Source organism: Protopterus annectens, chromosome 10.part0 (assembly GCF_019279795.1).
Source record: "Protopterus annectens isolate FY-2018-M chromosome 10.part0, PAN1.0, whole genome shotgun sequence".
Classification (NCBI taxonomy): Eukaryota; Metazoa; Chordata; order Ceratodontiformes; family Protopteridae; genus Protopterus; species Protopterus annectens.
The window spans coordinates 1,834,154,706-1,834,182,089 of record NC_056744.1 but is presented as its reverse complement, the minus strand read 5'-3'; the positions used below and the strand labels follow the sequence as shown (position 1 = coordinate 1,834,182,089).

The 27,384-nt window shown below is 40.9% G+C and overlaps 1 protein-coding gene across 1 annotated transcript in view; it reads left to right on the top strand.

Annotated features, from left to right (window-relative positions):
• LOC122814519 overlaps positions 1–27,354 on the top strand; it is a 119,301-nt gene extending 91,947 nt beyond the window's left edge. Inside the window, exons 2-3 of the mRNA XM_044087092.1 lie at positions 25,872–26,047; positions 26,150–27,354. Coding sequence (XP_043943027.1) covers positions 25,872–26,047; positions 26,150–27,283 — 1,310 coding nt within the window. The 3' untranslated portion in view covers positions 27,284–27,354. The remainder of the gene's footprint in view (positions 1–25,871; positions 26,048–26,149) is intronic.
• Positions 27,355–27,384: the final 30 nt, after the last annotated feature.

The window sequence follows — 27,384 nt, the reverse complement described above, 5'->3', positions numbered from 1 at the left end:
TATCACAGGCAAGGTTTAAGTCTTTAGAATGGGTAATTCTGGTGCTGTTTGTTATGTGGATATGCAGGAGGTCCATCAGAGAGGGTCTGACAATGCCCTGTATGCCAGGCATAGCTCTCACCTCAAAAGCCTGTAAGAGACAAAATACAGAGATAGGGCCTTGAGGTGGTCTGCATAGGACATATTACTTATCCCCTGAATTATTTTAGTGAGAACCCTCTGTGGATGCTCCAGTTGTTGGATATGCCTGGCTAGGTACATACCAAAGGGGGCATATATTCATAGGTTCATAGGTAGGTACTAGGCTATCAGCCCAAGGGCCTAAGTAAGCCTAGCCAAAAAGCTTCCCTGGCTTACGCCATCCAAGAAAGTTATTTTCCTGTGCCACTGTTGAGCAGAGCCACAGAAGTGAACCCCAGGGTGTATTTCCTATTTTCCATCCACTTATCAAGATTTTTCTTGAAGAGTGCCAATGAGGAACTTTGCTTGACATAGGTGGGTACCTTGTTCCAGAGTATGGGAAGTCTCTGGGACAGGAATCTATCCCTCCAGCATGTCCTGTTTATTGTGGTGACAAGGTTTAGGTTCCTAGAATGTGTAGCTAGGAGGGATTGGGATTTCTTTAGGTGTAGCATGTCCAACAGCTCTGGATCTGACATATCTTTATATGTTAGGCAAAGATCACCTCAGAGTAGGTGATATGCTATGGAGTAAAGCTGGAGTTTTTTTAGATGGTCAGTGTACGGCATCCGTTTGAGATTAGTAATCATCTTTGTGAGGTACATATGTGGCCTTTCCAGCTGCTGCAGATTTCTTGTGAGGTACATTCCAAAATTGGTGTTGTACTCTATAATGGGTCTAATGAGTGTCGAGTAGAGAGGAGCAATGACCTCTTTTTATCCTGGATGAGAACCCTTTTGTGATGAGGTGTGCCATGTAGAAGGATTTCCTGACTACTGTGGAAATGTGATTATCAGAGGAGAGACTACTGTCCACCTGGGTCCCAAGGTCTCTTATCACACATTCGGTGTTAAGTAGACTGCTGCCTATGTGGTAGTTAATGGGTGCAGAGTTTTTACCAAAGGGGATGACAATGCACTTTTTGGCATTGAGTTTGAGGCCATGGCTCTGACACCAGGCATTTGTCTCAGTGAGGCCCTTCTGTAGGATGTCCACATCATTTGGGGACTCGACTATGGCTCCTAGTTTGAAGTCATCTGTGAACATCATTAGCCAAAGGCCTTCTGTGTTAGCCTGTACTTCAGAGAAGTAGATACCAAACAGGAGAGGTCCCAGGATGGTACCCTGTGGTACTCCACTTGTCACTGGTTTGAAGTCAGATTTGGTGTCTGCAACTTTTACAGTGTGGGCTCTGTCAGTGAGCCAGTTGGCAACCCATCTTGTGATGTAGGGATTTATATCTAGATTAGTGAGTTTAGCTATAATTCCAGAATGGGGGGGTGGTGTTGAAAGCCTTGGGGAGGTCAAGATAGGCTATGTGAACCATCTTATCCTCATCTACGGCTTTGGTGATTGCCTCAAAGAAGTCGATCAGGTTCAGGAGGGATGATCTGCCTTTCACAAGCCTGAACTGGGTGGGGTCCAGAGTTTGGAGGTTACCAATGTCTTTGTTTATGAGTTCCATGATGATATGTTTTATGGCCTTATAGACCAGGCTCATCAGGCTAATAGGGTGATAGTTCCCAGGATCAGTGGTGGCTCCCCCTTTGTTGAGTGGGATAACTGTTGCTGTGCACAATTTAGTGGGCACAAAGCCTGATGTGAGGCTATGACTGAACATGGTGCTTAGGTGGGGAGCCAGTTCTTTCAGAAGTTCATGTAAAACACATGCTGGGATGTTGTCCAGTTCCATGGATGCTGTGTTTTTGGCTTTAGAGAGTGCAGCTTTTACCTACATAGTTGTTATTACAGGGACTCTGCATTCTTCCTGTATAGATATGGGCCCTTTAGTGGGTGAGAGGGGGGCTAAAGTTAGCACTGAACCTATCTTCCAGGATGTTGGCAATATCAGTTGGGTCTGTAATTTTCATAAACCAACCAAGTTCTATGCAAGGGGGAGGTGCACGGTCCAAACCAAATACCACGAAACCACCAAGTAGACCAGCAAGAGCAGAAATGGAGGTAATTATGATAATCATGTCCTAATGTTCAATTGCATGAATAATATAGTATTTTAACAGGTTCATCCACCACATTAAAGAACTATGTTACTGAGTTTAATTAAGTTTAAACAATTTTCTTAAGAAAGACCAAATAGACTACCGGTTAGCACCAGCCCCAATGAAATTAAGTATCAAAACTATAACTGCTCACAGAGAACAGTATAATAATCCAATCGGAATAAAGGCCTCAATCTATAGCAGGCACAAGCCTGACAAAGTTGTCATCAAATTACACAAAAAGACGAAAATCACATCCATGTAAGAATACTAAAAAGTAGAAACATGTGTAACACAATGTCTATAAGTCAGCTAATCAAATAGAGTGTGGCCACAGCCCTAATGTACTTCGGCCAAGTTGTTAAAAAGTATACAATGCAGTATACAATGCAGAAATATATAACAAGACATACAGTGCAAGACAAATTGAGACCATTCGTCTAATAATATGCTGATTCAATTAGTGGTGCCGTAAAAATGATGATGTCTAATAATGATGTCAACAAATGGGCACCAAAAACCCTAAAGTTTAAACATACTCCAAACGACAAAATTATTGCCTGAATCAACTGTGCATGCACCAATATTAAACAAACATTATTCCAAATACAGAACCATGTTAAAGTTTTGTCATTGAAAATCAGTGCATGTAACTTAGTTCAAGTTCAAACAAAAATACTGAACATCATGTACCCCCTTTACAGTATATCAGACACCAATTATTAGTAATCTTGAATGAGCAGATAGCTTAAACTAATAGTCCACTAGTTTCGGTAACCGACCGATCATTCACCGTTGATGCTGCAAAAATCCAGTCCTGGTAAAAAAAGCAGCAGTTCCTCCGTGTAAAGGCCCAAATACAAAGCAATACCGTTGAAACAATCAGGGAATATAAATGTTATGAAAGTCCCAGTAACGCCAGTCCATCAATGAGGTTTACAAAAGACTGAGTATAAATGGCGCACCAAACAGATCCGTACCAACAGTTGAATTCAATAGTCACACATTTACCATAGTAACATAAGCCCAGAATAGCAGGACATAATGTAATGACTGCTTTGTCAGAACAGAAACCATAGTCCCTTGATATAGGCCCAAACTCGCAAGTATCGCTGTTAACAAAAAGTCAAAAAGTTAAACACACCTTGATCTTTGGTTGCACCAATATCAAAATAGTTAAGTCGTAGTTGGTTTCCTATGGCAAAAAATGTGTGGACCCTAAATTGAAGCTGTCCTGAAACACCAAATATAAGCGAGCTGAAAAAATTAGGACTCAATCCCCAAATGTAGTAATAGCCATATAAACAGTATAAGGTGTTAACACTAATAACACTGATATTAGCGTTATGAAGCCTCTTGAATCACAAACGAAATATTAGAATTCACAAGGAGACTAGTGCTTTGTACCAACACACTCTCAAACACCCACAGGCCAGATTCAATTTCATGATCATTGATCGCATCTCTGGCGATAGAAGTAATAAACAAGGCTGGCATGGCCTATTAGACCACAAAGAGAAATATTAGATAGTTACATTGGGGGGTCTGTTTCATCCTGGGCTCAATGACCATTTATAATGGGTTCTATACGCATTAGTCTTATGGGCCTATCCCATATATTTTATATATTTTTTATACATTTTGTGTATTTTTGTTTCTGTTCAATGTTTTTTCATCTCCGGGTGGTATTGGTTCCAGATGGGGGTAGGTCCATTTTGTTATGGAAGAGCCCTTGTGGACTTTTCTGATAGGGTATTCCGGTATTACGATATATCATGGTTATGACCACCTATGTGTTATACTTAACATGTCCCTAGGTATCTCAATGAGAGTGGATGATCAGCGCAATATAGTTTATTGTACTTTTTGTTATCAGAGGTACTATGGATATTCATTACATGGAGGGTTTGTTTCATACATTGTCCTGTAGTTTGATCATGATCTTTGATCTACAATATGCAGTATTTTTTCCACTTTTTCTTTTTCTTTTTTTATTAATTTATTTTGGTTGTCTGTTGGTGGACTGTGCCACACACCATCCAATGTAATACATGGATAGTTTTTGGGGTACTATATATGCGATGCATTTTTTCATGTATTTTCTTTATTTATACTCCACTATGTTAAATATGTTTTATGTATTTTTTATATTTGTTAGTTTGAGCCTTTCTGAGGGTTTTTGAAAGGTCTTTTTGATGGTTTAGCAATGTATGCAGTCAACATTTAGCCATTCCAAAAAATATTTTTGGTCATGGCTACATTTTACTATATCATTAATATTTATGAAGTTTGTTGCCTCATTGGCTGAAGATTCCTATATAATGTTTGATGGATGGGACTTTGTTGTTTTGTCCCACACTGAAGAAGGCAATACTTGCCGAAACCGGTCTGTATTCAATAAAGGATTAATAATTACCTCCATTTCTGCTCTTGCTGGTCTACTTGGTGGTTTCTGTAATTTTCATGCCATTGTGCTGTAACTCAGAGCAGATCTGGGTGTTGCCACTGAGATTCTTGACATAGCTATAGAATGCTTTGTGGTTGTCCCTAGAATCTGTGGTGATTTTGTTTTCGTAACTAGCTTTGGAGGATCTTATAAGGGATCTCAGCTTCTTACTGAGGCTGACCACGGAGCTCCTCCACTCATGGGATTTTACTCTCTTTTGCAACAGTTTCTTCCTTCTGTTGTAGAGTTTGTTTATGGCAGAGGACTACCAGATTGGCTTCCTTTTTTTGGAGGATAGCGTCTTAGTTCTGTTTGGGATAGCACAATCCATACACTCGTGTAAGTGCTTATAGAGTGCATTTGTGTAGGATTCAGCAGTTGTAACTGTATTGTCCATCTGCATGGGTGTCATGTTCGCCACTTCTGTCTTAAGAAGCATGACGTTGGCTTTGGGGACATTTTTTACCATGGTTTTCTTAATGGGGGGTGGGGGCGGGATGTGGCTATCTAGGGTGATTAGCTTATGGTCAGGTCTGATGAATGTCAAATACAGTGGAGCAATGACTTCCTTGGACTTGCATCCCATACCTTTGTTTATAAGTTGTGCAACATAGAATGATTTCCTCACCACAGTAGACACATGATGATCAAAGGCTAGATTACTGTCTATGTGTATCCCTAAGGCCCTGACTACTGGGTCAACTCTAAGGGGTGTGTTGTCAATATGATAGTTACCAGGGATGGATGACTTCTGAGAAGTAAATGCCAAAAATGAGCGGTCCAAGGACTGATCCCTGAGGGACTCCACTTGTGACTGTCCTCTTTGTAGAGGTGCAGCCAGTTGGCTATCCACCAGGTGACATATGGATTTGTACCTAACCTCTTGAGTTTGTCAAAAATACCCGAGTGGGGTATTGTGTCAAATGCCTTGGCCAGGTCAAGGTAGGCAGTATGAATGACTTTGCCCTCATCCATTGCTTTGGTGACCTTCTCAAAGAAGTCTATCAGGGTGAGTGGGCATGATCTGCCCTTGACAAAACCAAACTGGGTTGGCTCCAGTGTTTGGAGGTTTACTATCTCTCTGTTGATCATCTCCATGATAATTCTTTCCATGGCTTTACATATAACACTAGTGAGACTTATGGGTTTGTAGTTTCCAGGGTCTGTAGGTGGCCCACCTTTGTGCAGAGGGATGATTGTTGCCTTTCTCCATTCATGAGGCACAAAGCCTCTTTGGAGGCTACAGTTAAATAGTAATTCCAGAGGCACTGATATGTCATGTTTCATGCTATTATGAAGGCATCCTTGGTATTGTCAGGGCCCACTGATCCAGTATTCTTGGTCTTAGAGAGACCATTAAGGACCTGTTCTCTAGTGATAGTAGGGGAAGTTATATTTGATGATGTTTACTAAGGGAAGGTTGAGGGGGAGAGATGGGTAAAGTTGGAGCTGAATTTATCAGCCAGAAGGTTTGCTATATCTTCTGGCTCAGTATAGGTGGTTCCATTTACAATGAGCTCTGCACACAATTGTGTATTACCTTTGAGGTTGCAGACATAGCTAAAGAATGCTTTGTGGTTGTTCTTGGCCTGGAAGGCCAAACTTACTTCAAATTTGTCTTTGGTAGACTTTATTTGTCCTCTGGGCGGCTGTGGTGGTGCAGCGGTTAGCATTGCCACCTCACAGCAAGAGGTTCTCCAGTTCAATCCTTGGCTGCGGTGTCTTCTGTGTGGAGTCTGCATGTCCTCCCTGTGGTTGCTTGGGTTTTCTCTGGGTGCTCTGGTTTCCTCCCACATCCCAAAGACATGCTGTAGGTGGATTGGACACTATAAATTGGCCCTAGGTGTGCCTGCATGTGTGTGCCTTCAGTGGAAGGTTGGGTGCCAGGCTGGCAACTCAACACTGTAAAAACTCCACTGCCAATCATGAGTGGACCGGTGATTCACTGTGGTGACCCCTAACTGGGAAAAGCTGAAAGAAGAAGACTTTATTTGTCCTCTGAGTTGTTTGTTTAGTTTAATGAGAGTGTTTGTATCCTGCTGCATACTGCACCTCCTAATTTTTGCCATGATTTTCTTCCTCCTGTTATACAGATGACTGATTTTGTGATTCCACCAGGGTGGCTTGTTTTTTGAGTTAGTTCTGTACTTCTTCCTGGTGGGTACAGTTGCCTCTATGCAGCTATTAACAGGGTCTCTGTGAACAGTTCTGCAAAGGCAGAAGTGTTCTCAGGGTTTATGGGGGCTTGAAATGTTGTCAGGTTCTCACTTAATAGTGGTAGGTTAGCCTTAGAATAGTTCCTAAATATTCCAGGTTTAGCTGGGGGTCCAGATTTTATTTTTACTTCAAAGGAGACCATTTTTTGGTCTGACCTTAGCAGGGAAGGCATTAAAGTATGGGGTGTGCAGCAGTCTCCCATATTAGTGAGGACCAGATCCAGTATGGTTGCACCCCTAGTTGTTGTACTGACTATCTGGTCCAGGGAGTTTGTGTTTATAAAATCCAGGAATTTCTGTGCCTGTAAATTTGGTGTCATATAGAATTCCTAGTTAATAGTAAGGTTATTAAAGTCTCCCATGAATATGGTATTGGGTTGGATGGTTAGTGTTTCTAATAAGTTTAAATACATGGTGTGGGTTTCCTGGGGCATAGAGGGGTACTTATAGCTTTCAAGGAAGTGGTACTGGATTTTACCTGTGGTGATTTGAACATGGATCAGCTTAAATGCATTGTCCTGTTTGACTGCCTTGAAGTATATTTATTTTTGATGAAAATAGGGACACCTCCACCTTTAGTCCCTGCCTGTGAAGTAGCTGGCCTGAATGTGTGGAAGGCATTATAACCCTGCACTGTTGGTGTACTCTTCATGGCTTTAAACCATGTTTCAGTGACCGCACAAACGTCAGCATTCTCTAGGGTAAAGAGAGCTTCTAGGGAGTGGAATTTTTTGTTTAGACTCCTAGCACTGAGCAGTAATACCTTTAGATTTTCTTGGTTTTGATTTGCTATGTCGGAAGTATTTTCAGTTTGGTATTAGGTTCATAGGTTCATAGGTAGGTACTAGGCTATTGGCCCTGGGGCCTATACAAGCCCAGCCAAAAAGGTACCCTGGCTTTTGCCACCCAAGAAAATTATTTTCCTGTGCCACTGTCGAGCAGAGCCACATAGGTGATCCTCAGGGTAAATTTCCTATTTATTGCCTGAAAAAGGCACTATAGGGGAAGACAATGTTTTAGCTAATATTCAAAAGCCTAGATGGGAGAGGTGCAGACCATCTCTGACAAAGCAGTGTGGTCTGTTGACCATCTCCTTCCATGCTGACAAATATTGCACTCCCTTAGAATGACACCAGAAACAAAAGCAATTATTAAAGTCAATCTTTTGTTCGTATTGTGGCATCATCCTTGGAGAAGATAAAATGCTGCTCAATGCTAGGCTCATACCAGCCTGGAACACATATTCCAAGAACTCCATGATGTCTCTCTTCATATAGTCTAGGGAGGTACGTCTTCTGTCATTTACTCCCACAGGGGCTATGACTGAGTCATATTGGTAATTGTGGTCCAATGACCCGAGTGCATGTGTAATGTGGCAGATCCTAGCCCCTGATAAGCAACTGACCGTAACTTTCTCCTTACTCAGCCTGATGAGAGGGACATCACCGTGTGTCTCACGATGGAGTCTCCAATGACTAGAATGTTAGATTGTGTGGTGGTGACTTGCTTTATGGGCTTTAGAGCTAGAGGCACCATGAGATATAGCTCTATGGTTTGATGTGGGTGTTGTTTTGAAAGAATGCGTTTTGGGCTGCTGAGGGTATTTGTTATGTGTACTTCATATAGAAGGTCTTTGTGGTTTAGGTAGGTTACATGTAAGTGCCTCAGCATATGTGGGTCTATATGTCTGCTTTGAATTTTGTGTGATGGGTGCAGCGTGTGTACTATTGATGACTTTATTGACATTGAGTACTTTTATGTGAGAGCTTTGCCTCCAATGACATTGTGTAAATACATCTCCCACATACCATATCAGTTTGCTTGAGAATTATCTGGTTGTCAGTAAACATGAGGCAATTACATTGCCTTAGGATGCCCATATACACCAAGCCAGTGACAGAGACAGTAGGAAAGTTCATATCCATGGCAACAGACCCTTTTTTATTGATTAGAGAGTTGGAGTGAGAATATCAATCACTATCAGGAGTATCCAGTTTGCAACTATGTGGACAGTGCTTGTCACTGCGAACGACTTGTCCTGTGTGCAACTAGGTATTGGAGAAATTTCGACTGTGCTTTTACCAGAAAAATGTCACTCAGGGTGTCCGAGTCTGTACAGAGCACTGACAAACACTTGAGGGGAAACTAATACGTAGACTGAAAATTTAAGGATGAAGTATTTAGGCAAATATTTTGAAGTTAGAAACAAATCAAGCATTTGGATGCTTAACCTCAAGGCACTAGGTGGGTTGTCATGATATGTCATGATAGGTCACATGCAGCTTTTCACTGCCTCAAACATACTTTTCCATTGTTTCCTGAAAAGTAGTGATAGTACTTATGGACCTGCAAACTGAGATGATGGTCCATTTTTTTTTTGAGGAAGATGGCCTGAGGGTTTGTTGCAGCTATGAGGAGATCTCTCTCTGTTACACACCTGGGAAGGCCCAGACTTCAGTGACGGATAGCAGATTCCAGCTGACAATCAAACCTTGAATTTGGGAGGAAGAGAATATGTAAATTTCATCCAGACACTAGTATGATGAACCAGCTGTTTAGCTCCATGCTGTTGCATGAGTGTTAAAGGAAGTTTGTTAATCAAATCTACATTTTTGTGGGAGGGGGGCTTACAGAAATCTTATGATGATATGCCTCAGAATATGTGGGTGGGGGGCATTCATGAGGATGGGTACCGAGGCTACAACTGCATGCAGTGTTGCACTGTTTGAATGCAGTGATAGAAATATCTTTGCATTAGGAGGTCTCAATTCAGGGACTCCACATATTCAGGTTCATATCATCAAAAAGATTCAAGTACACAGCTCTTGGTGGAATGGAGAGCAGGCACAGTGCACAGTCCTATACCCCTTATATAATATAATCTATTACAAGCTTGCACAACTTTCACTAACTTGGTTAAACTGTGGATTTGTAACTGTTCAGCAATTAGCTGAAAAGTAAATTTTTAACACAAATTAAAATGCATTAAGAGAAAGGGATACACATTGTCTCAATGTAAACTGGGTTCACATTGCCTCAATGAGGGCTGGTTTTAAATTTGTTGAAGGTGGGTGTCAGCCTGTGCTAAAGATAAGTGCCATCATTACTACCTTTTGTCATGATCAACATATTGAAATGCAGACAAAGTTAGAAAGGTGTCAGGTTTGGGAGCCTGGAGGTGACATATCTGTAAGTTTTTAGGTATAATTTGGTAATGACTGTCAACGTGCATTTGAGTGATTCACTGCTAAGTATCACATGGATGGAATAAGAAATCACAACTCCAAGTATGTTATAAAAAAACAGCTAATTTCCACATTTAGGTAGAAAGGATAGGGGACTCCTCCTCAGGATGGAGGAGTTTAGTACTACGGGGTCTTCTTCACAAGTGACAGTGAGGGGGAATGTTGGACTGACAAGTGCACTAGGGCAGCAGCTCTGCTATCCAGGGTGCTGAACCAGTCTGTGCTGCTGAAGTGTGCCGAGTCCCTGGGCAAAGTTCTCAGTTTGCTGCTCACCCTGTAGCCCCATCCTCTTCTGGGATCTGGAGGTGCTGGTAGTGACTGAAATCAGAGTGTGGGCACAAACAATGGAACTGAGGTCCATGAGATAGTCAGTAACTCAGAGATTCCAGGCAGCCTTGCAGTAGAACTGCTGCTTCTTTAGACACAGGGCAACCATTTGAGATTGCTTACCCAATCTTATAAGAATGCACCTAAAAAGCTTGCACTGTAGTTATTCCAGGCGTAATCTACTGGAAGAAGACCCCCAGCTAACTCAGAACAAGTTCCTGGGATTTTTATCTCTCAGTTGGTTCTGACTAAAATATTACTGCATGTAAAAATCTTACAGATGACCTTACATTCACTGCTGCAGTATTCGTAACGTATGGAATTCACTGGCATGGAAGCCCAAAGTCTGGCCTGTCTGTCAAAGCCAGCTGTTGCTTTAAGGTACACAGATCACACCCAAATGCTCCTCGCATAGTGTAGGGCATAATGTTGAGATTCAGGTAGAGTAGGGCATAATGTTGAAATTCAGGTAGAGTAGGGCATAAAGTTGAGATTCAGGCGTACTCAGAACTTCTTTGCTCCCAGTTCAAACACTCTTTCTCATCATCTGGCTGTTTGCCTACATTCATTTTCCACCAGTTTTTAATGCATTTTCATTCTCAGGTGAACACCTGTGCCGTTTTACTAAAGTGCAAGCCATTGTAGACATGTTCCCTGTTGGGGTTTTATTTTTTTCTTGGCTTTTTTGTACATTTAGGAGTTAATGTCATCCAGGTAGGATAAATGCTAGTGTGGGAGATAGATTCCCATAATGATAAGGCCTTGACTCTCATTTCTTACTTTCAAAACAGTTTCTGAAGTCAGTGTGGCTTCAACTTGCACATCCTCTAGACATTGTGGTTCCTCTTCTTCCTTCTCTCCAAAATGAACTTCACTGGTGGATTCAACAGTTGTTTCTGAATCAAGAGTTCACATTTCAGCCCCCTGTTCTCACTCAGGCACTCTTCACAGATGCTTCAGAAATGGGATAGAGAGCAATATTTGGCTCCCTAAAGGCATAGCAGGTGTGGTCGCCTCATCAGTGGAAGGATCACATCAGCGTCAAAGACACGAGGGCTCTTATGCTGGCTCTTCAGGCCTTTCATCCTCTTTTCTGTCCGGGGCCTCTCAAGATATTCACAGACAATATTACAGTGATGTGGTATATAAACAAACGGGAGGGCAAGATCTTACTGTCTTTGCCGGGTGGCACTTCTGGTTTGGGATCTTGCTGTCAAGTATCAAGTGACTGTTCAGGCAGCTTGTAAAAGCAATGTGGCAGGTCCTTAACTCAATTCCATGAATGGATGTTTCACAGGGATGTGTTTCTGGACATTGTCCAGCAGTGAGGTACTCCTCAAGTAGATCTATTTGCCTCACCTCTGAACAGGCAACTTCCTCTGTTTTGTGCCAAAGTCCCAGTTCCTCTGGTGTGGAAGGTGGACACCCTCTCTTTTTCTTGGAAGGGGATGTTTCTTTATGCATTCCCTCCCCTTCCTCTTATTCTTAAAGTCCTATTCAAGATTCAACAAGATGCTCCCAAAATCTTGTTGGTGACTCCATTTTGGCTGTGACAGCACTGGTTCCCTCTACTTCTGCATTGAGTCAAGGGCAGTCATCAAAAGTTACCTCACAGGGTGGATCTACTCACACAGGACAAGGGATCTCTCATCCATCTCCACCTGTCCATGATTCAACTGACACTGTGGGTGATACGTTTTGATTCCTCATAGACATCTTTTTCTGGGGATGTGCTGAAGGTAATGCAGGAGGCCAGGAAACCTACTGCAAGGAAATCCAACTTATCCAAATGGAAGAGGTTTTCTTTTTGGTGTTTCTCTCTCATACTTTGGACCCACTTACAATGGATGTTCCTCTGGTTTTCCCTCATTTGTGTCAATTGCTCAATGCTAGTTTGGCCTATTCTTCCATTAAAGCCCACTTATCAGCTGTCTCTGCTTGTTTGCCTTTAACTGCTGCTTTAGCTTCTAGATTTGAGGCTAAACAATTTCTTAAAGCCATCCTTAATATTAGACCTCCCAGGAAGCCTGTTCCTCCTCCCTGGGATCCTAATGTTGTTTTGGAGAAGTTGACTCAGGCTCCTTTTGAGCCTGCTGTTTCAACTTCCTTGCAACACTGTTCTTGGAAGACTGTGCTTTTGTTAACTCTTACTTCTGCCACATGGGTGTCTGAGTTGCAAGCCCTTATGGCTTGTCCTCCTTTTTTGATATTTCATAAGGACAGGGTGTCCTTGCGTACTAATCCTCCTTTTATCCCCAAGGTAGTTGAGTTGTCACTTAAGTAGGCAAATGAATAGACGGATGTTTTTCCTCTCACTACAATCTGACAGTGAGAGGGTGCTGCATACTTTGGATGTGCCTAGACAACTCAGACTTTATTCGGATAACACTAAGGCTATTAGAAAATCTGATCAGTTGTTTATTTCTTTTCATCCTAGGTCTTTGGGTTTAGCTGTATCCAAGCAAACTATTTCTTCTTGGATTTCTAAGGCTATTTCTTTTTGTTACACTTTTTATGGCAAAAACCTTCCCTCTAAAGTCAAGGCTCATTCTACTAGACATGTGGCTTCTTCTGGTGCTTTTTCAAGGGCTTAGATACTAATTCTATTCTTGAAGAAGCTATCTGGACTTCTGTACATACCTTAACCAAGCACTACAAGTTGGATGGTATCTCTAGAACTAGGGCTGGTTTCGCTGGTGCCATTCTTCCTGGTGTTTTAGGGGACTGTTCTGTTCCTTCTCCCTCCCAAGTTTCCTCTTAAGCTTTGGCACTCTCCCATATGTTAAGAATACTGCAGCAGTGAATGTAAGAACATAGAGTTGTGTAAAATCTTGGCATAACTGTCAATGTCTTTGCCTTCACTGCTGCAGTGGTCACTCCCTCCTTCCTTCCCCCAGTTCGTTACCTTCCTGGATGTACAGGTCACCACTTGGGTTTCCTTAGACTGGTGTTCCTTCTGGGGCAATCAGTTCTGAGGATGGTACACCTAAACTTCACCTTTATGCCCTATGCAACACAAGGAGCATTTGGGTGACATTCAGCATACCTTAAAGCAACAGTAGGCTTTGGTAGACTAGCCAGATGTTTTGCTTCCACGGTTAGGAATCCCATATGTTACCAATACTGCAGCAGTGAAGGCAAGGACATCTACTGTTATGGTAAGATCTCACACAACTGCACTTTACTGGGGTTTGTGTTTTCGCACCTATGTTTTATTTAAGGAAATAGTGTGGTTATTATCAGATAAGATAACATTCTAGACCAAATGCAATTAACCATAAGCTTAACAATCAGTAAGGCCGTAATATTCAGACAATTTAACTGAATAACAACACTTTGCTCAGTAATGCTGTTCTTTAGAGATGTTTGGTAGAACTTAGACTGAAATATCAACACATTTTTTCATGTCTTCTGTCTTTCTTTTAGCTAAAATACAGCTTGTACAGTACAATAACTGCATGCAACATCTGTAATTGTAAGCCAATATCTTTTTCTCTTGGTGGTCCCTGCCCTTTTCATGACGTTACTTCACAGTGAAATGGATATTATGCAGATGCATGTTCTGGTAATCAAAACATCTGTCTTACAAAGATTGTTTATATAGATAGACTAACAAATTCCAGATGATAATTTCATGTTTTTTCTCTGAATTAAAGTAATCTTCCTAATACATTTCTTGCATTGTGATTTACTTTCTCATTAAGTATCAGAGCAGTCCCTCCAGGTGTTGTCTCCTTAATGCACATGGTCATGCTGTTGTAATGTAGTATGCAGAACTTTGAGTTTTATAGCACAGCATGACCTAGTCGTATAGCGTTTCAGGCTCACACACACACACACACACACACACACACACACACACACACACACACACACACACACACACACACACACACACACACACACACACACACACACACACAGACACAGTTTTACACACACACACACACACACACACACACACACACACACACACACACACAGACACAGTTTTACACACACACACACACACACACACACACACACACACACACACACACACACACACACACACACACACAGTTTTACACACACACACACACACACACACACACACACACACACACACACACACACACACACACACACACACACTCACACACAGTTTTACACACACACACACACACACACACACACACACACACACACACACACACACACACACAGACACAGTTTTACACACACACACACACACACACACACACACACACACACACACACACACATACACACACTCTCTCTCTCTCTCTCACATAAGCAGTGTATGTCTCTGAGGTATAGTTGTCATACTAAACATCTGAGATGTAGATTGGCATTTTTCAGGTATTATTTCTTCAGGCAATTAGAAATAAATGATGCACCCCCCTTTCTAGGCAAAAGTGGATATTTAATGATTGGGCGGCCATGGTGGTGCAGCAGTTCGCATTGTCGCTTCACAGCAAGAGGTTTTCCGGTTCGAATCTCGGCTGGGGTGCCTTCTGTGCGGAGTTTGCATGTCCTCCCTGTGGTCGTGTGGGTTTCCTCCGGGTGCTCCGGTTTCCTCCCACATCTCAAAGGCATGCAGTAGGTGGACTGGACACTCTAAACTGGCCCTAGATGGGAAACAAAAAGAAAAGCCAGCACCAAGGGACTCCATACCGAAAATGTATTTATTCCATCTTCCAATTACAATACACAGACCGGTTTCGGCAAAAGCCTTCTTCAGTGGTGAATATTCAATATCCAAAACTGCTTTATATGGCATCCAAATCACCAATTATGACATCACTTCCCTAATTTCTTCATTGCAATATTTAAATGCAAAGTCAAACACTATAAGAAATGCATGTATCTCTCATGTATACAACAGATATAGATATATATATATAATAAATAAACTAAATGTTTTATAAACTTCTTCATAACATATCGTTGAGCCCTGGATGATAAAGCTCCTCATTTAATAATCCATTTCCTTTCCTTGCTAGTTAGTATGGAATGCCAACCTTGTTTAGATAATCTATTGCCCCTGACTTGATCAATAATAACAAAGATAAAACTAGCTGTTTTGTGGGATTGACAATGTCAATATAGTGCATTACTTATTGTGTCTTATTTCACTAAGATGTTCTGAAATACATCTCGGCTGTCTCGAACTTTCCCCACATAAAAAGCAGAGCATTGACACATAGCCAAATACACTACCCAGTCAGAACTACAATTGCCAAAAAGTGAATATCAAATAGTTGGCCAGTATTCTTACTACTGAACACTGTGGTTTTAAACATATATCTACAAAAGCTGCAATGTCCACATGGATGAGAAGCCACAAGCTTGTCCCCCATAATGGTAAGTTGGTTAGTATGTGGATAGCTCTGAGGGGTCCTTTTATAATGGGCAAAATAAGAATTTAAAGTTTTGCCCCTCTTGAAAAAAAAGAAAGAGAACAGGCATCTAGCGGGCAAATAAGGACTCAATTCTTCATTAGCTTTAAGGATATTCCAATATGTATTAACTGTATTTTGTAACAAATTAATGTTACTACCAAATATAGTAACTAGCCTCATGGTTTGTGATTGCCCCTTTTTTCTTTTTCTTATACTCTAATAGATCCAAGATATTACAATTAGTAGCCCATTCACTGGCTCGATGTACATCCAGTGCCCTATAACCCCTCATTAGGAATCTCTTGATAAGATCCTGTTTGGCCTCCAAATAATCCCTGTCTGTAGAACATATCCTCATTCTCCTCCTCATTCCTAAAAATTGGGATTTTGGAATATTGTTGATTGTATGCCTGGGGTGAAGACTAGATGCATATAATAAGTTGTTATATTGTGGGTACTTTCTATAAACCGAACTGCTCAGTGTATCATCTGGTTGTCGTATGATTTTGACATCCAGAAAATTGATCTCCTTGATCTCATAAGTGGCAGTGAATTCAATCCCTCACTTGTTTCCATTAATATATTCCAGAAACTCCAAAAGATAATCAACATCCCCACGCCATACAAGCCAACAATCATCCAAAAAACGCCTCCATATGTCTATTTCGGTAAGGAAAATGTTATGCATTTCATCATAAATTATTTGATCTTCAATATACCCCATAAAGAGGTCCGCATATAAGGGGGCAAATGAAGCCCCCATAGCTGTTCCCTGTCGTTGCCAATAACATTCTCCCTTAAAATGAAAGACATTTTTTGTTAGAATATGTTCTGTCAGACAAGTGATAAGAGTATTGAAACCTGACGGGTACAAATTGGCTTTGTTCAGCCAATAATCCAAAGCCTGTAATCCTGCCCAGCGAGGGATACTGGTGTAAAGGGATTTAACATCCAGCATGCACATGAGCCAGTATCCTTCATCCTCGCCCTAACGTACGGTAATAAAGGCTGTAAATATTGAGTCAAAAATATGGAGATGGGTTCAGTTAAGGACCCTGTTCCTGAAACAATATGCCTACCCAGAGACTGACTCAAATTTTTGTGAATTTTAGGCAAAAGATAAAGATACTGTTGGGATGGATCACAGACCATGAGCTGTTGGGCCAGATCACTGACCATGAGCTGTTGGGCTGGATCACTGACCATGAGTTGTTGGGTCGGATCACTGACCATGAGCTGCTGCTTAACCTGTACACTGATAATGCCCTCCTCTGCTGCTACTTCTAAAAAATGAATCAAGTTCCTTTTTAAATTTTGGTGTGGGGTCAGTTGGCATCTTCCTATAGTGTTGAGGGTCGGACAATTGTCCATTTCCCTCATTCCAGTAATAACTGGCATCCATAACTACCACTGCCCCCCCTTTGTCTGCCGGAAGGATTATGATATCAGTGTTGGCATATAAATCCTTAAGATCCTGTTGTTCCCCTTTGAAAGATTATGTCTAAACCTTTGAGACAAATTATAATTAAATTGTAGATCCTTCAAAACCGCCTCCTGAAAAATTGCTACATGCTTGTTCATTGGTGGCATGAATTTTGATTTGTGAAAACGAAATTCAGAAGAACTGGAAGAAGTCTCTGTTGTACCAAAAAACAATTTTAAATTCAACTTTCTACAAAAAGCAATCAAGTCTGACACAAGGACATTTTCTTCCATGAGAAAGCTAGGTACAAATCCCAAACCTTTATTAAGTAAGGACTGTTCATCTTTTGGTAAAACATACTTGGAGATGGTATGTATGTTGTAGGTGTTGGTTTCTACTTCATCATTGATTGTAACAAATTTCTAAAGTTACAACCTTTGTGTTTACACCCCCTCTATGTCTTTTACCTCTAAAGGGCTAGCCTGGGTCCGTACTTTCTTGGTGTCTGGAGATTCACTGACATATGTACCGTCTGTGTCAGTCATAGAAGATTCTTCCCCCGAGGTACTGAAACCTTGTATAGATTTCTTAAGTATGGAACGATGCCTCTTCCTAAAATTGGGCCTACTTGTATTATTATCTTTAAATCTAACACCCCTCTGTGACTCAAAGGGCCTGCCCCTCTCATAGTCATCCATATCTCTATGGAATTTATGTAACTTCCTTTCTTTAATTACATTCTCAAAACTGAGAAGATCCCTGGATAGTTTTCCCAAGTTCTCAGCGAAAGGTGGGCTTCCCTCATATTGCTTCATACTCTCACATGTTCCTTTAACCTCCTGAATATTTTGCTCAATGTTTCTTTGATAATAGGATGTTAGAATGTCAACAAATGCCATAGTGGCTCTTTGCTGTGCTTTATTCCATTCATCCATCAGTATATAATCTGGTTTTCCAACCAAAGGGTGGGTTCTAACCCTTAAGCCACGCAGTGTAATGCCTTTGCATTTATATACCTTAAATAGCTATGTTATATGGGTTGGAGACAGTGGCATTGACAAAAAGGCAGGAGTCAGAGCTTGACGTGGCAGAGTTGAAGATGTTCAAATATGCACTGGGTGTGACGAGGATGGACAGGATTAGGAATAAGTATATTAGAGGGTCAGCCCAGGTTGGAAGGTTTGGAGACAAAGCCAGAGAGGCAAGATTACATTGGTTTGGACATGTGCTGAGGAGGGATGCAGAGTAAATTGGGAAAAAGATGCTAAGGATGAAGCTGCCAGGTAAGAGGAAAAGAGGAAGGCCTAAGATAAGGTTTATGGATGTGGTGAGAGAGGACATGCAGGTGGTTGGTGTGACAGAGCAAGATGCAGAGGACAGGAAGAAATGGAAACAGTTGATCTGCTGTGGCGACCCCTAACGGAAGCAGCCAAAAGAAGAAGAAGAAGTTTTAAGTGCCATATATTGGTTCTTAAGATTTTCATCTCCTTATTTAACTTTTGAAAGAGCCAGGTACAGCCATCTACTGGATCTCCAGATTGTTCCTGTGGGACTCCTTCCACATTAGTCCCAGTTCTAAAGATTTTAATATCATCTCGATCAGCACAGAGCCCCTGTAAAATATTCTGGAGATCCATGACCATAAGCCACTAACTTGCACAACTTATACACAAAAAATGGCCAGAGAGTGGAATCAATATGTCCATGTTTTATTAAAATAAAAATAATTCCACTATCCAATTGCTCAGCCTTTAGGAAAAAGACCAGTTAACATAACCCTGAAACTATAATAGCCTCAATATTGGACTATTACTATGGAGAGAGGCAGGCCCACCAGAATCCACAAGTTGAAAGTATGTAAATTAAGGGTGCAAAATAAATTGCTACCTAAAAAAGTTTTGTACTTAATAAGATCTTCCTAGGACCATAGTATAATTAGGAATAACCAGAACCCTTCATTCCTAAAGAATATTGAGGTACAGCACCTATCTATGATGGATGACAAAAATGTGTGTTAAATTTATCTGGTCACTAATATCTTAATAATTCTGTATTAAAATATCCTTATGGTGAAATATGGGCTGTCATACTTGCCCTGGAATATGGATCATTCTTGTCTCCTGACTATATATTATGTCAGATATTTAGAATGACAGATCCCAATAATAGTCAAACTCCATTTAAGTAAATATAACCACTTTCCCACTCGATTCAATGCCAAAATAACCAGCCAATAAGGCTTAAATGGTATCGTTGTTGCCTCACAGTAAGACGTTGTCCTGTTCGATTCTCAGCTAGAGCGTCTTCTGTGTGGAGACATGCGTGAATGGGTGTACCTTCGTTGAAAGTTGTGCATCAGGGCCAGCAACTCGGCACGTAAAAATCTACTGCCAATCATTAGCGAACCGGAGTTCCGCTGTGGAGATCCCTAACCAGGAAAAGCTGAAAGATACACAACAACTATACTTGGGAAATCAAGAGTCAGTATATCCTAAACAATGTGTATCAAAACATCATACATTGGATCTAGCAACCCGTGCTTATACTCCTATTACAGCGTTATAACGAAACCACAAGGTGTTGTAATGGAATGAAACCTGCATCCATACCACTCTTCTTAATAATTAACATTCATATATAGAACATGTTATAACCAACAATGTTATTAAAACATATCGATCATTTAGGTCAAGGCAATATTGGTTTACAAAACTTAGCACAAAAAAATTTAACTTTGTACAAAAAATGTCCCAACATAGAATCTGAGAAAAGTTCTTGTTTGTACAAACCCGTTAAATCGTACAATGGCATTCTTGTTGTAACGGAAACCGCTTCCACTTAACTGGATGAACAATGGCCTTTAGTCTGATGTATTTGCAAAAAGGAAAAATGTCTCTGTTTTTTCTTGACCTTTATAAAAATAACTCCTTGGAGTCTCTATATTGCACAACAATCAACTCTAGTATGTATAAAATCGACCTTATGACATCAAAGATGTATCGTCGTAAAAAACATTCTATAATGCTAAATTATAGAGAAACCAATAGGAGTGTCTTCATACAAAACATAACCCAAAGAAAACACCCTAATAGTCACAATTTTGTGACATTAATAACAGTTAGAAAAAATGGCAATTTGAATGCCACATATAATCTCCCCCCTAGCAAAAGGCCCGTACCATACCAGCTGTCGAATTTATGTCCTTTTAATACCAAAAAAATAAAGTCTCAAAAAAATGGTCGTCTTACTTGTATACCTCCTGAAAGAGTTGCCGAAGTATCCAACAAAATCAGTAACATGGCAATTTGAAGACCACATATAATTCCCCCTTAACAAAAGACTTGTATGATACCAACTATCAAATCTTTATCCTTTTAATACCAAAAAATAAAGCCTCAAAAAAATGATCATCTCACTTGTATAACTCCTGAAACAGTAGCCGAAGTCTCCAACAAAATCTGTATGCATTTTAAGTCCAAATATCTTTTCATCAAAGGTAAGACCCAAACGACAAGAACGCCAATGTTGTAGAAAATAAACAAAATTCTTTTACCCATAAAATAATTGTTGTAAACATATAGTTTCTCAATTTTCAGGCATGTGTGTGCCTTCTGTGGAAGTTTGGGTGCCGGGCTGGTAACTCGACACCATAAAACTCCACTGCCAATCATTAGCGGATAGATGATCTGCTGTGACGACCCCTAACCAGGAAAAGATGGAAGAAGAACTCGGTGCAATGTCGAATGTTGTTCTTAAAGTGTTTTACAACTGAAAAATGACCTACACTGTCTTTGATAGAAGTGGACATTTTCAGCTCATTTTTACCCATGCTAGATTTGATTTTCTTCCAGATTTCAGTTCAGTTTTAGAGCATGGGCTTTGCAGTTTGTTCCCAAGTGAGAGTTTTTTTTTATTTTGTTATTTACCTTGTTTATACCAGGATCTACCATATTGACTTGTTCCTAAACTGTTTTGTAATTATCTCATATTGAATCTGCTGTCTTGATGCAGGCACTGAGGTAACACAAGACACTTTCTCCAAATGCAGTGGTGTTAAGTCAGCAAGGGGGCTCTTAAATCATGTCAGGACATGAGCTAGATGTATTAAGTTTGCCTTTGAGAAATCCTGAAGACAGTAGTGCTTGTGGACATTTTGTTTTGAGTCCTACTATTGAAAAATACTGATTGGTGACCAGGTCTGACCAGCAATGGGACAACTGCAGGTTTAGATCATAGTGGAGCTATATCTGTGAGAACCAGGTTGAGCAGATCTGAGTTCCTGATATGGGAGTGCACTATCTAGTCCAGAGAATTTGAACTAATGAAATCTGGGAAGTACAATACATGTTTATTTGTAGCAATGTAGGTCCTCCAACTTATGGATGGATAGCTGAAATCCCTAAGAATAATACTCATAGCGTCAGTTGTGAAAGACTCAAACTTAAATAGGTATTTCTTGTGGGTTATGGGTATCATAAAAGGGACTGTGTAGTTGGTTAGAATATGCTAAGGAATCTTACTAATAGTTACTTAAACCTGGAGGAGTTTAAGGCTGTTATCTTGCTATATAATCAAGATATGATATAATTATAGTGGAATACTGACTCACCACCATTGGTTACAAAAACGTTCAAAAAGGGTGCAGATGGAAATATTTTCCAGGACTAGAAGGGCTTCTAGGGAAGTTAGTTACTTACTGAGTCTTCTGCATTAAGCAGAGATACTTTTATGCAGTTCTAGTTTGTTTTAGCTAAGCTGGTAGATCTGTAGGGACAGGAGCAGACTGACATGGCCTAAAAAGGCATTATGCAGGTGGAGAAAGGTTTGGCTGATAAAAAAAAGGCCTGAGCAGAGAGGTGCAGACTATCTCTTCCAAAACAGGTAGGACTGTCAGCTTTCTCCTTCCAGACTGAACACATTAGACCCCCTCAGAAAGACACAAGTAACTAACCCAAATTTTGAACACAATTATTTTGCTTGTATTGTGACATCATTTTCAGAGAAGACAGGGGAAATCCATATGACTAGTTACATACCCACAGTGGATGCGTATTTAGAGAGATTCACCGTGTCTATCTTCATATAACCTAAGGGAGTATGTCTCAAGTCATGCACAACCAGATGAACAGTGACCATGTCAGATGTGTACCTGGGGTGAAGGGATTTGAGTGCCCCTAGTAACTAATTGTATTTTTGCTCCTGAGGGGCATCTGTTCAGTTGGTGGAGTGTCTTTGTGCTGAGGAGGGATTTGAGCCTCAGGCCTGTTCCTTGGAGGCATTGCAGGCTTAGGAAGAGATTCCTTAAGTACCTCTGCATAAGAAGGATTACTGTTTTAAGTACGTTTTGTTGAGTGGCATACTGGGTGTGAGGTGGATGTGAGTGCCTACAACATAGTGGGTACTGAAGATTTGTGTTGTTGACAGGCTATCCTCACAATTTAATAAGTATCTAGCTCTGTCACAGTTAGATTTAGCATGTGGTAGATGTGGTTATCAGTAAACACTCTTAGTGTGCCTAGTGGTATTAACCTGGCAGGGAATACAATAATGGTAGGCTGCAGTCCCATGGTGTACAGCAGGCAAGCTGTAAGACAATTAGTGAGCTACAGATGTCCGACTATTCTAGGCCTTATCATCCTGCCTAATAGGTAAATGTAAGGAGGTCTGACTATTCTAGGCCTTAACATCCTGCTAAAAGATACAAGTAAGGTAGAATTTGTATACATTTAACTGTGTACTTAGCAAAGGAATTACCAGTAACATGTGATTAATAAATGCTTGTCTTTTTCACCTTTGGATTAACGTGTAACTTTCAATACTTTGTGCTGCCAAACCTTGATAAAAAGGTTCTAGTATACCATGTGAGAAAGGGGGGGTTGTGTCTATATGTAGGAAGATGCTCCCAGACCATGCTGTGGTAAGGACTGAGCAACTATGCAATTCGATATGTGGAGACCATGGTTGAATGTGCAGGAGACAGTTTAGGGGCCACAGATGTTATTGTCAAACTTTAAAAGCAATGAATTTTGAATGTGGACTGTATGTTCCTGTGACAGCATCCAAGCAAAAGGGAGGACGATGGTACACAAAGCAGGGGAATATGACAGCTACATAAAAAACAACCAATCAGAAACCTACTTATAACTATGCCAGGTGTGATTACACACCCCGAACACCAATGAGTTTGTCTTCTGTCAGAAGATAAACTACTTCACATTTGAAATGAAACGTAAAACACTAGCACAGATCAGCAAATACCAGCAGTACAGTAACTCTAGATGGCAAATGAAAATGAAATGACAACATCTCTGATATTGTTGGGACGGGTTTCAGGTCACATTCCGTAAAGAAGAGCACAACCAGCATTAGCACCGCTGTGCAGCACGGAGAAGCCCAGCCATCGCGAACCACATGAATCACTGGTACGTATAGTAAGGCCGTGTTGAACGGTTTACAGGGCAATAGTGCATGTAAATGAGCAATGCTACAAGAATGTTGTACTGCTATATTCTACAAAGTAATATTCTGTCAGCAAACAATGTTATGTATTGCAAAGCAGCCGTGTGATATGCACTAAGTGGTATATTTTCGTAGCGGGAAAAAGACATGTTAATACAGCAAGATAAAATATTACATTCCCTACATCCCCCATGTAGGGTATTCACCCCAAACCCGTTTACTTAAACACTCTAACTCCACAGTAGCACAATTGTATATAAAACTGAAAATACCTTACAGAGGGAGTCACTGTGTCCATTTGAAATGTCAGGACCCACTAGAGTGAGTCCTGAAACACAGAGACTGAATGACCGAAAAAATGGATTACATAATGTAAGTCTGTGATGCCATTTCTCAGAATATTCCCTTTTCTCAACATTAGGGTGATCTTGGAGTTGGTATATACAGGTTCGGGGGTATGGGGGACTTATGATTTTTGAGATTCACTTTTCTCTGTGTTTTCAGTTTTTTTTTTTTTGGCTTTTCAACATTTTGAGTGCTGACATTTCAATAGCGAGCCGATTATGTTGTTGGTCATCACAAGTACCAGCTGAGGCGTCTTCATGCAGATCTACATTTTTCCATTTCTGTATTACAAAAATGTCATCTAGTTATAACACAGTCAATAAAATGAATTTTCAGACAAATTGCCAGAGCGATTTTGTTTCTGCTTTTGTGTGTGTGTGTGTGTGTGTGTGTGTGTGTATATGTTTTAACTGAAATGTAATTAGCAAAAACTTCATCAGATGAGCTGAAAAGCCAGTTTTCCTGTAATGCCAAGTCTCTGATCTTCACATACCAAATCCACCATCAGGTGAAATTAATGAACGAGTAATCATTGTAGCTCCACTTTACTGACTGTGGGTCCCATAACAAACCTGTCACATCTGCTTCCTCCTCTTCTGACCTGCACCATATTGAACAGTAAAACTTAAGCATCAGATGTAAAGAAAGATATAACCCTTCCCAAAAAATTCATGCCACACGTGTACAGAATAGCATCTTTGTTTTATTTACAGTACTGTCAAATCTTTGGTTAAATAATGTGACCTTTATTTGCTGAAAAGAGACCTCAGACGGACATACACAAGTTGACCTTATCAAATACTTCATTGCACACAAATAAACCTCCTTCTACTGACCTCACATCTGAGTGTTCTTCTATGACCATCCTTGCTTCAGTGCAGATGACCGTGTCCTGTGCGATCGACACAATCAGTATTACTCTTCTCAGCATTTACTCCCCAAACGTCAGGAGCCGGGATGTGCAGCATATTCAGTCTGAATTTGTAATATTCTGTTTCATGCTAAATATTCTAACAAGCTCAGTGACAGCAGATACATTCAGGCAGCAGAAAGTCTGCTAACTAGTCTAACCTTAGAACCTGGAACCTGGCAAGGACTGCACTGTGATCGATATTCTCTGTCCCCCAGCAACAAATACTCTATAACTCCATGCAGTCTGTGTGCATACTGTGAGTGTAAGCCCAAGATGCTTCAACAGTCAAAGTAGCTATGTGTGTGTGTTTGTGTGTGTGCGCGCACACGTGTGTGTGCGCGCGTACTTGTGTGTGTGTGTGTGTGTGTGTGTGTGTGCGCGCGCGCACGTGTGTGTGTGCACACATGTTTTGTGTGTGTGTGTGTGTGTGTGTGTGTGTGCGCGCACACGTGTTTTGTGTGTGTGTGTGTGTGTGTGTGTGCGCACACATGTGTGTGTGTGTGTGTGTGTGTGTGTGTGTTTGTGCACGTGTGTGTGTGTGTGTGCATACGCGCAACCATGTTTGTGGGTGTGTCCATCTGTAAACAGCTATTTTTAAAGCGCATTCTAAGCAAATATATCTGTTTCTGTTAAGACATCAGTTATGTAAAAAAAAGTTGTAAATTACTCAAAATATGTTGCCTAGTGCTACAGCTATTATTTTGTGGTTACTTTGACCTTTGTTAGAAATATTGTTAGATTTTGCTACCTTAAAGCCATAATAAACCAACTGATGCATGGGAAGAAAAACAGTCTGAGTGGCCTGATTTGCTGCACCCTCCTCCGTCCACAAATCAGACACAGGCCTACATGGAAGTGTCACCCAAACACATAGGTGGGTAGGTAGGAGAAAGCTTTAGCCTTGGAACTAAGAAAGATGGGAAGGTAGCAGAACATATGAGAAGGAGGTAGGGAGATGGGAAGGTAGCAGAACATATGAGAAAGAGGTAGGAAGATGGGAAGAGAAAGAGGTAGGAAGATGGGAAGGTAGCAGAACATATGAGAAAGAGGTAGGAAGATGGGAAGGTAGCAGAACATATGAGAAGGAGGTAGGAAGATGGGAAGGTAGCAGAACATATGAGAAGGAGGTAGGGAGATGGTAAGGTAGCAGAACATATGAGAAAGAGGTAGGAAGATGGGAAGAGAAAGAGGTAGGAAGATGGGAAGGTAGCAGAACATATGAGAAAGAGGTAGGAAGATGGGAAGGTAGCAGAACATATGAGAAAGAGGTAGGGAGATGGGAAGGTAGCAGAACATATGAGAAAGAGGTAGGAAGATGGGAAGGTAGCAGAACATATGAGAAAGAGGTAGGAAGATGGGAAGGTAGCAGAACATATGAGAAAGAGGTAGGAAGATGGGAAGGTAGCAGAACATATGAGAAAGAGGTAGGAAGATGGGAAGGTAGCAGAACATATGAGAAGGAGGTAGGAAGATGGGAAGGTAGCAGAACATATGAGAAGGAGGTAGGAAGATGGGAAGGTAGCAGAACATATGAGAAAGAGGTAGGAAGATGGGAAGGTAGCAGAACATATGAGAAAGAGGTAGGAAGATGGGAAGGTAGCAGAACATATGAGAAAGAGGTAGGAAGATGGGAAGGTAGCAGAACATATGAGAAAGAGGTAGGAAGATGGGAAGGTAGCAGAACATATGAGAAGGAGGTAGGAAGATGGGAAGGTAGCAGAACATATGAGAAGGAGGTAGGAAGATGGGAATGTAGCAGAACATATGAGAAAGAGGTAGGAAGATGGGAAGGTAGCAGAACATATGAGAAGGAGGTAGGAAGATGGGAAGGTAGCAGAACATATGAGAAAGAGGTAGGAAGATGGGAAGGTAGCAGAACATATGAGAAAGAGGTAGGAAGATGGGAAGGTAGCAGAACATATGAGAAAGAGGTAGGAAGATGGGAAGGTAGCAGAACATATGAGAAGGAGGTAGGAAGATGGGAAGGTAGCAGAACATATGAGAAGGAGGTAGGAAGATGGGAAGGTAGCAGAACATATGAGAAAGAGGTAGGAAGATGGGAAGGTAGCAGAACATATGAGAAAGAGGTAGGAAGATGGGAAGGTAGCAGAACATATGAGAAAGAGGTAGGAAGATGGGAAGGTAGCAGAACATATGAGAAAGAGGTAGGAAGATGGGAAGGTAGCAGAACATATGAGAAAGAGGTAGGAAGATGGGAAGGTAGCAGAACATATGAGAAGGAGGTAGGAAAGCAGTTTATTAAAGTCAGTACACTGAAAACCGTGGCTTTCCTTACGTCAACTTACATTTACTCAGTTTTATAACTTTTGTAGAGCAATAGACATCTGTAGAGATTATGTGTATTTAGACAGCTTTTTTACTGGAAACAATGCTCCTATAAATAGTATCAATTCATTCAACTTTA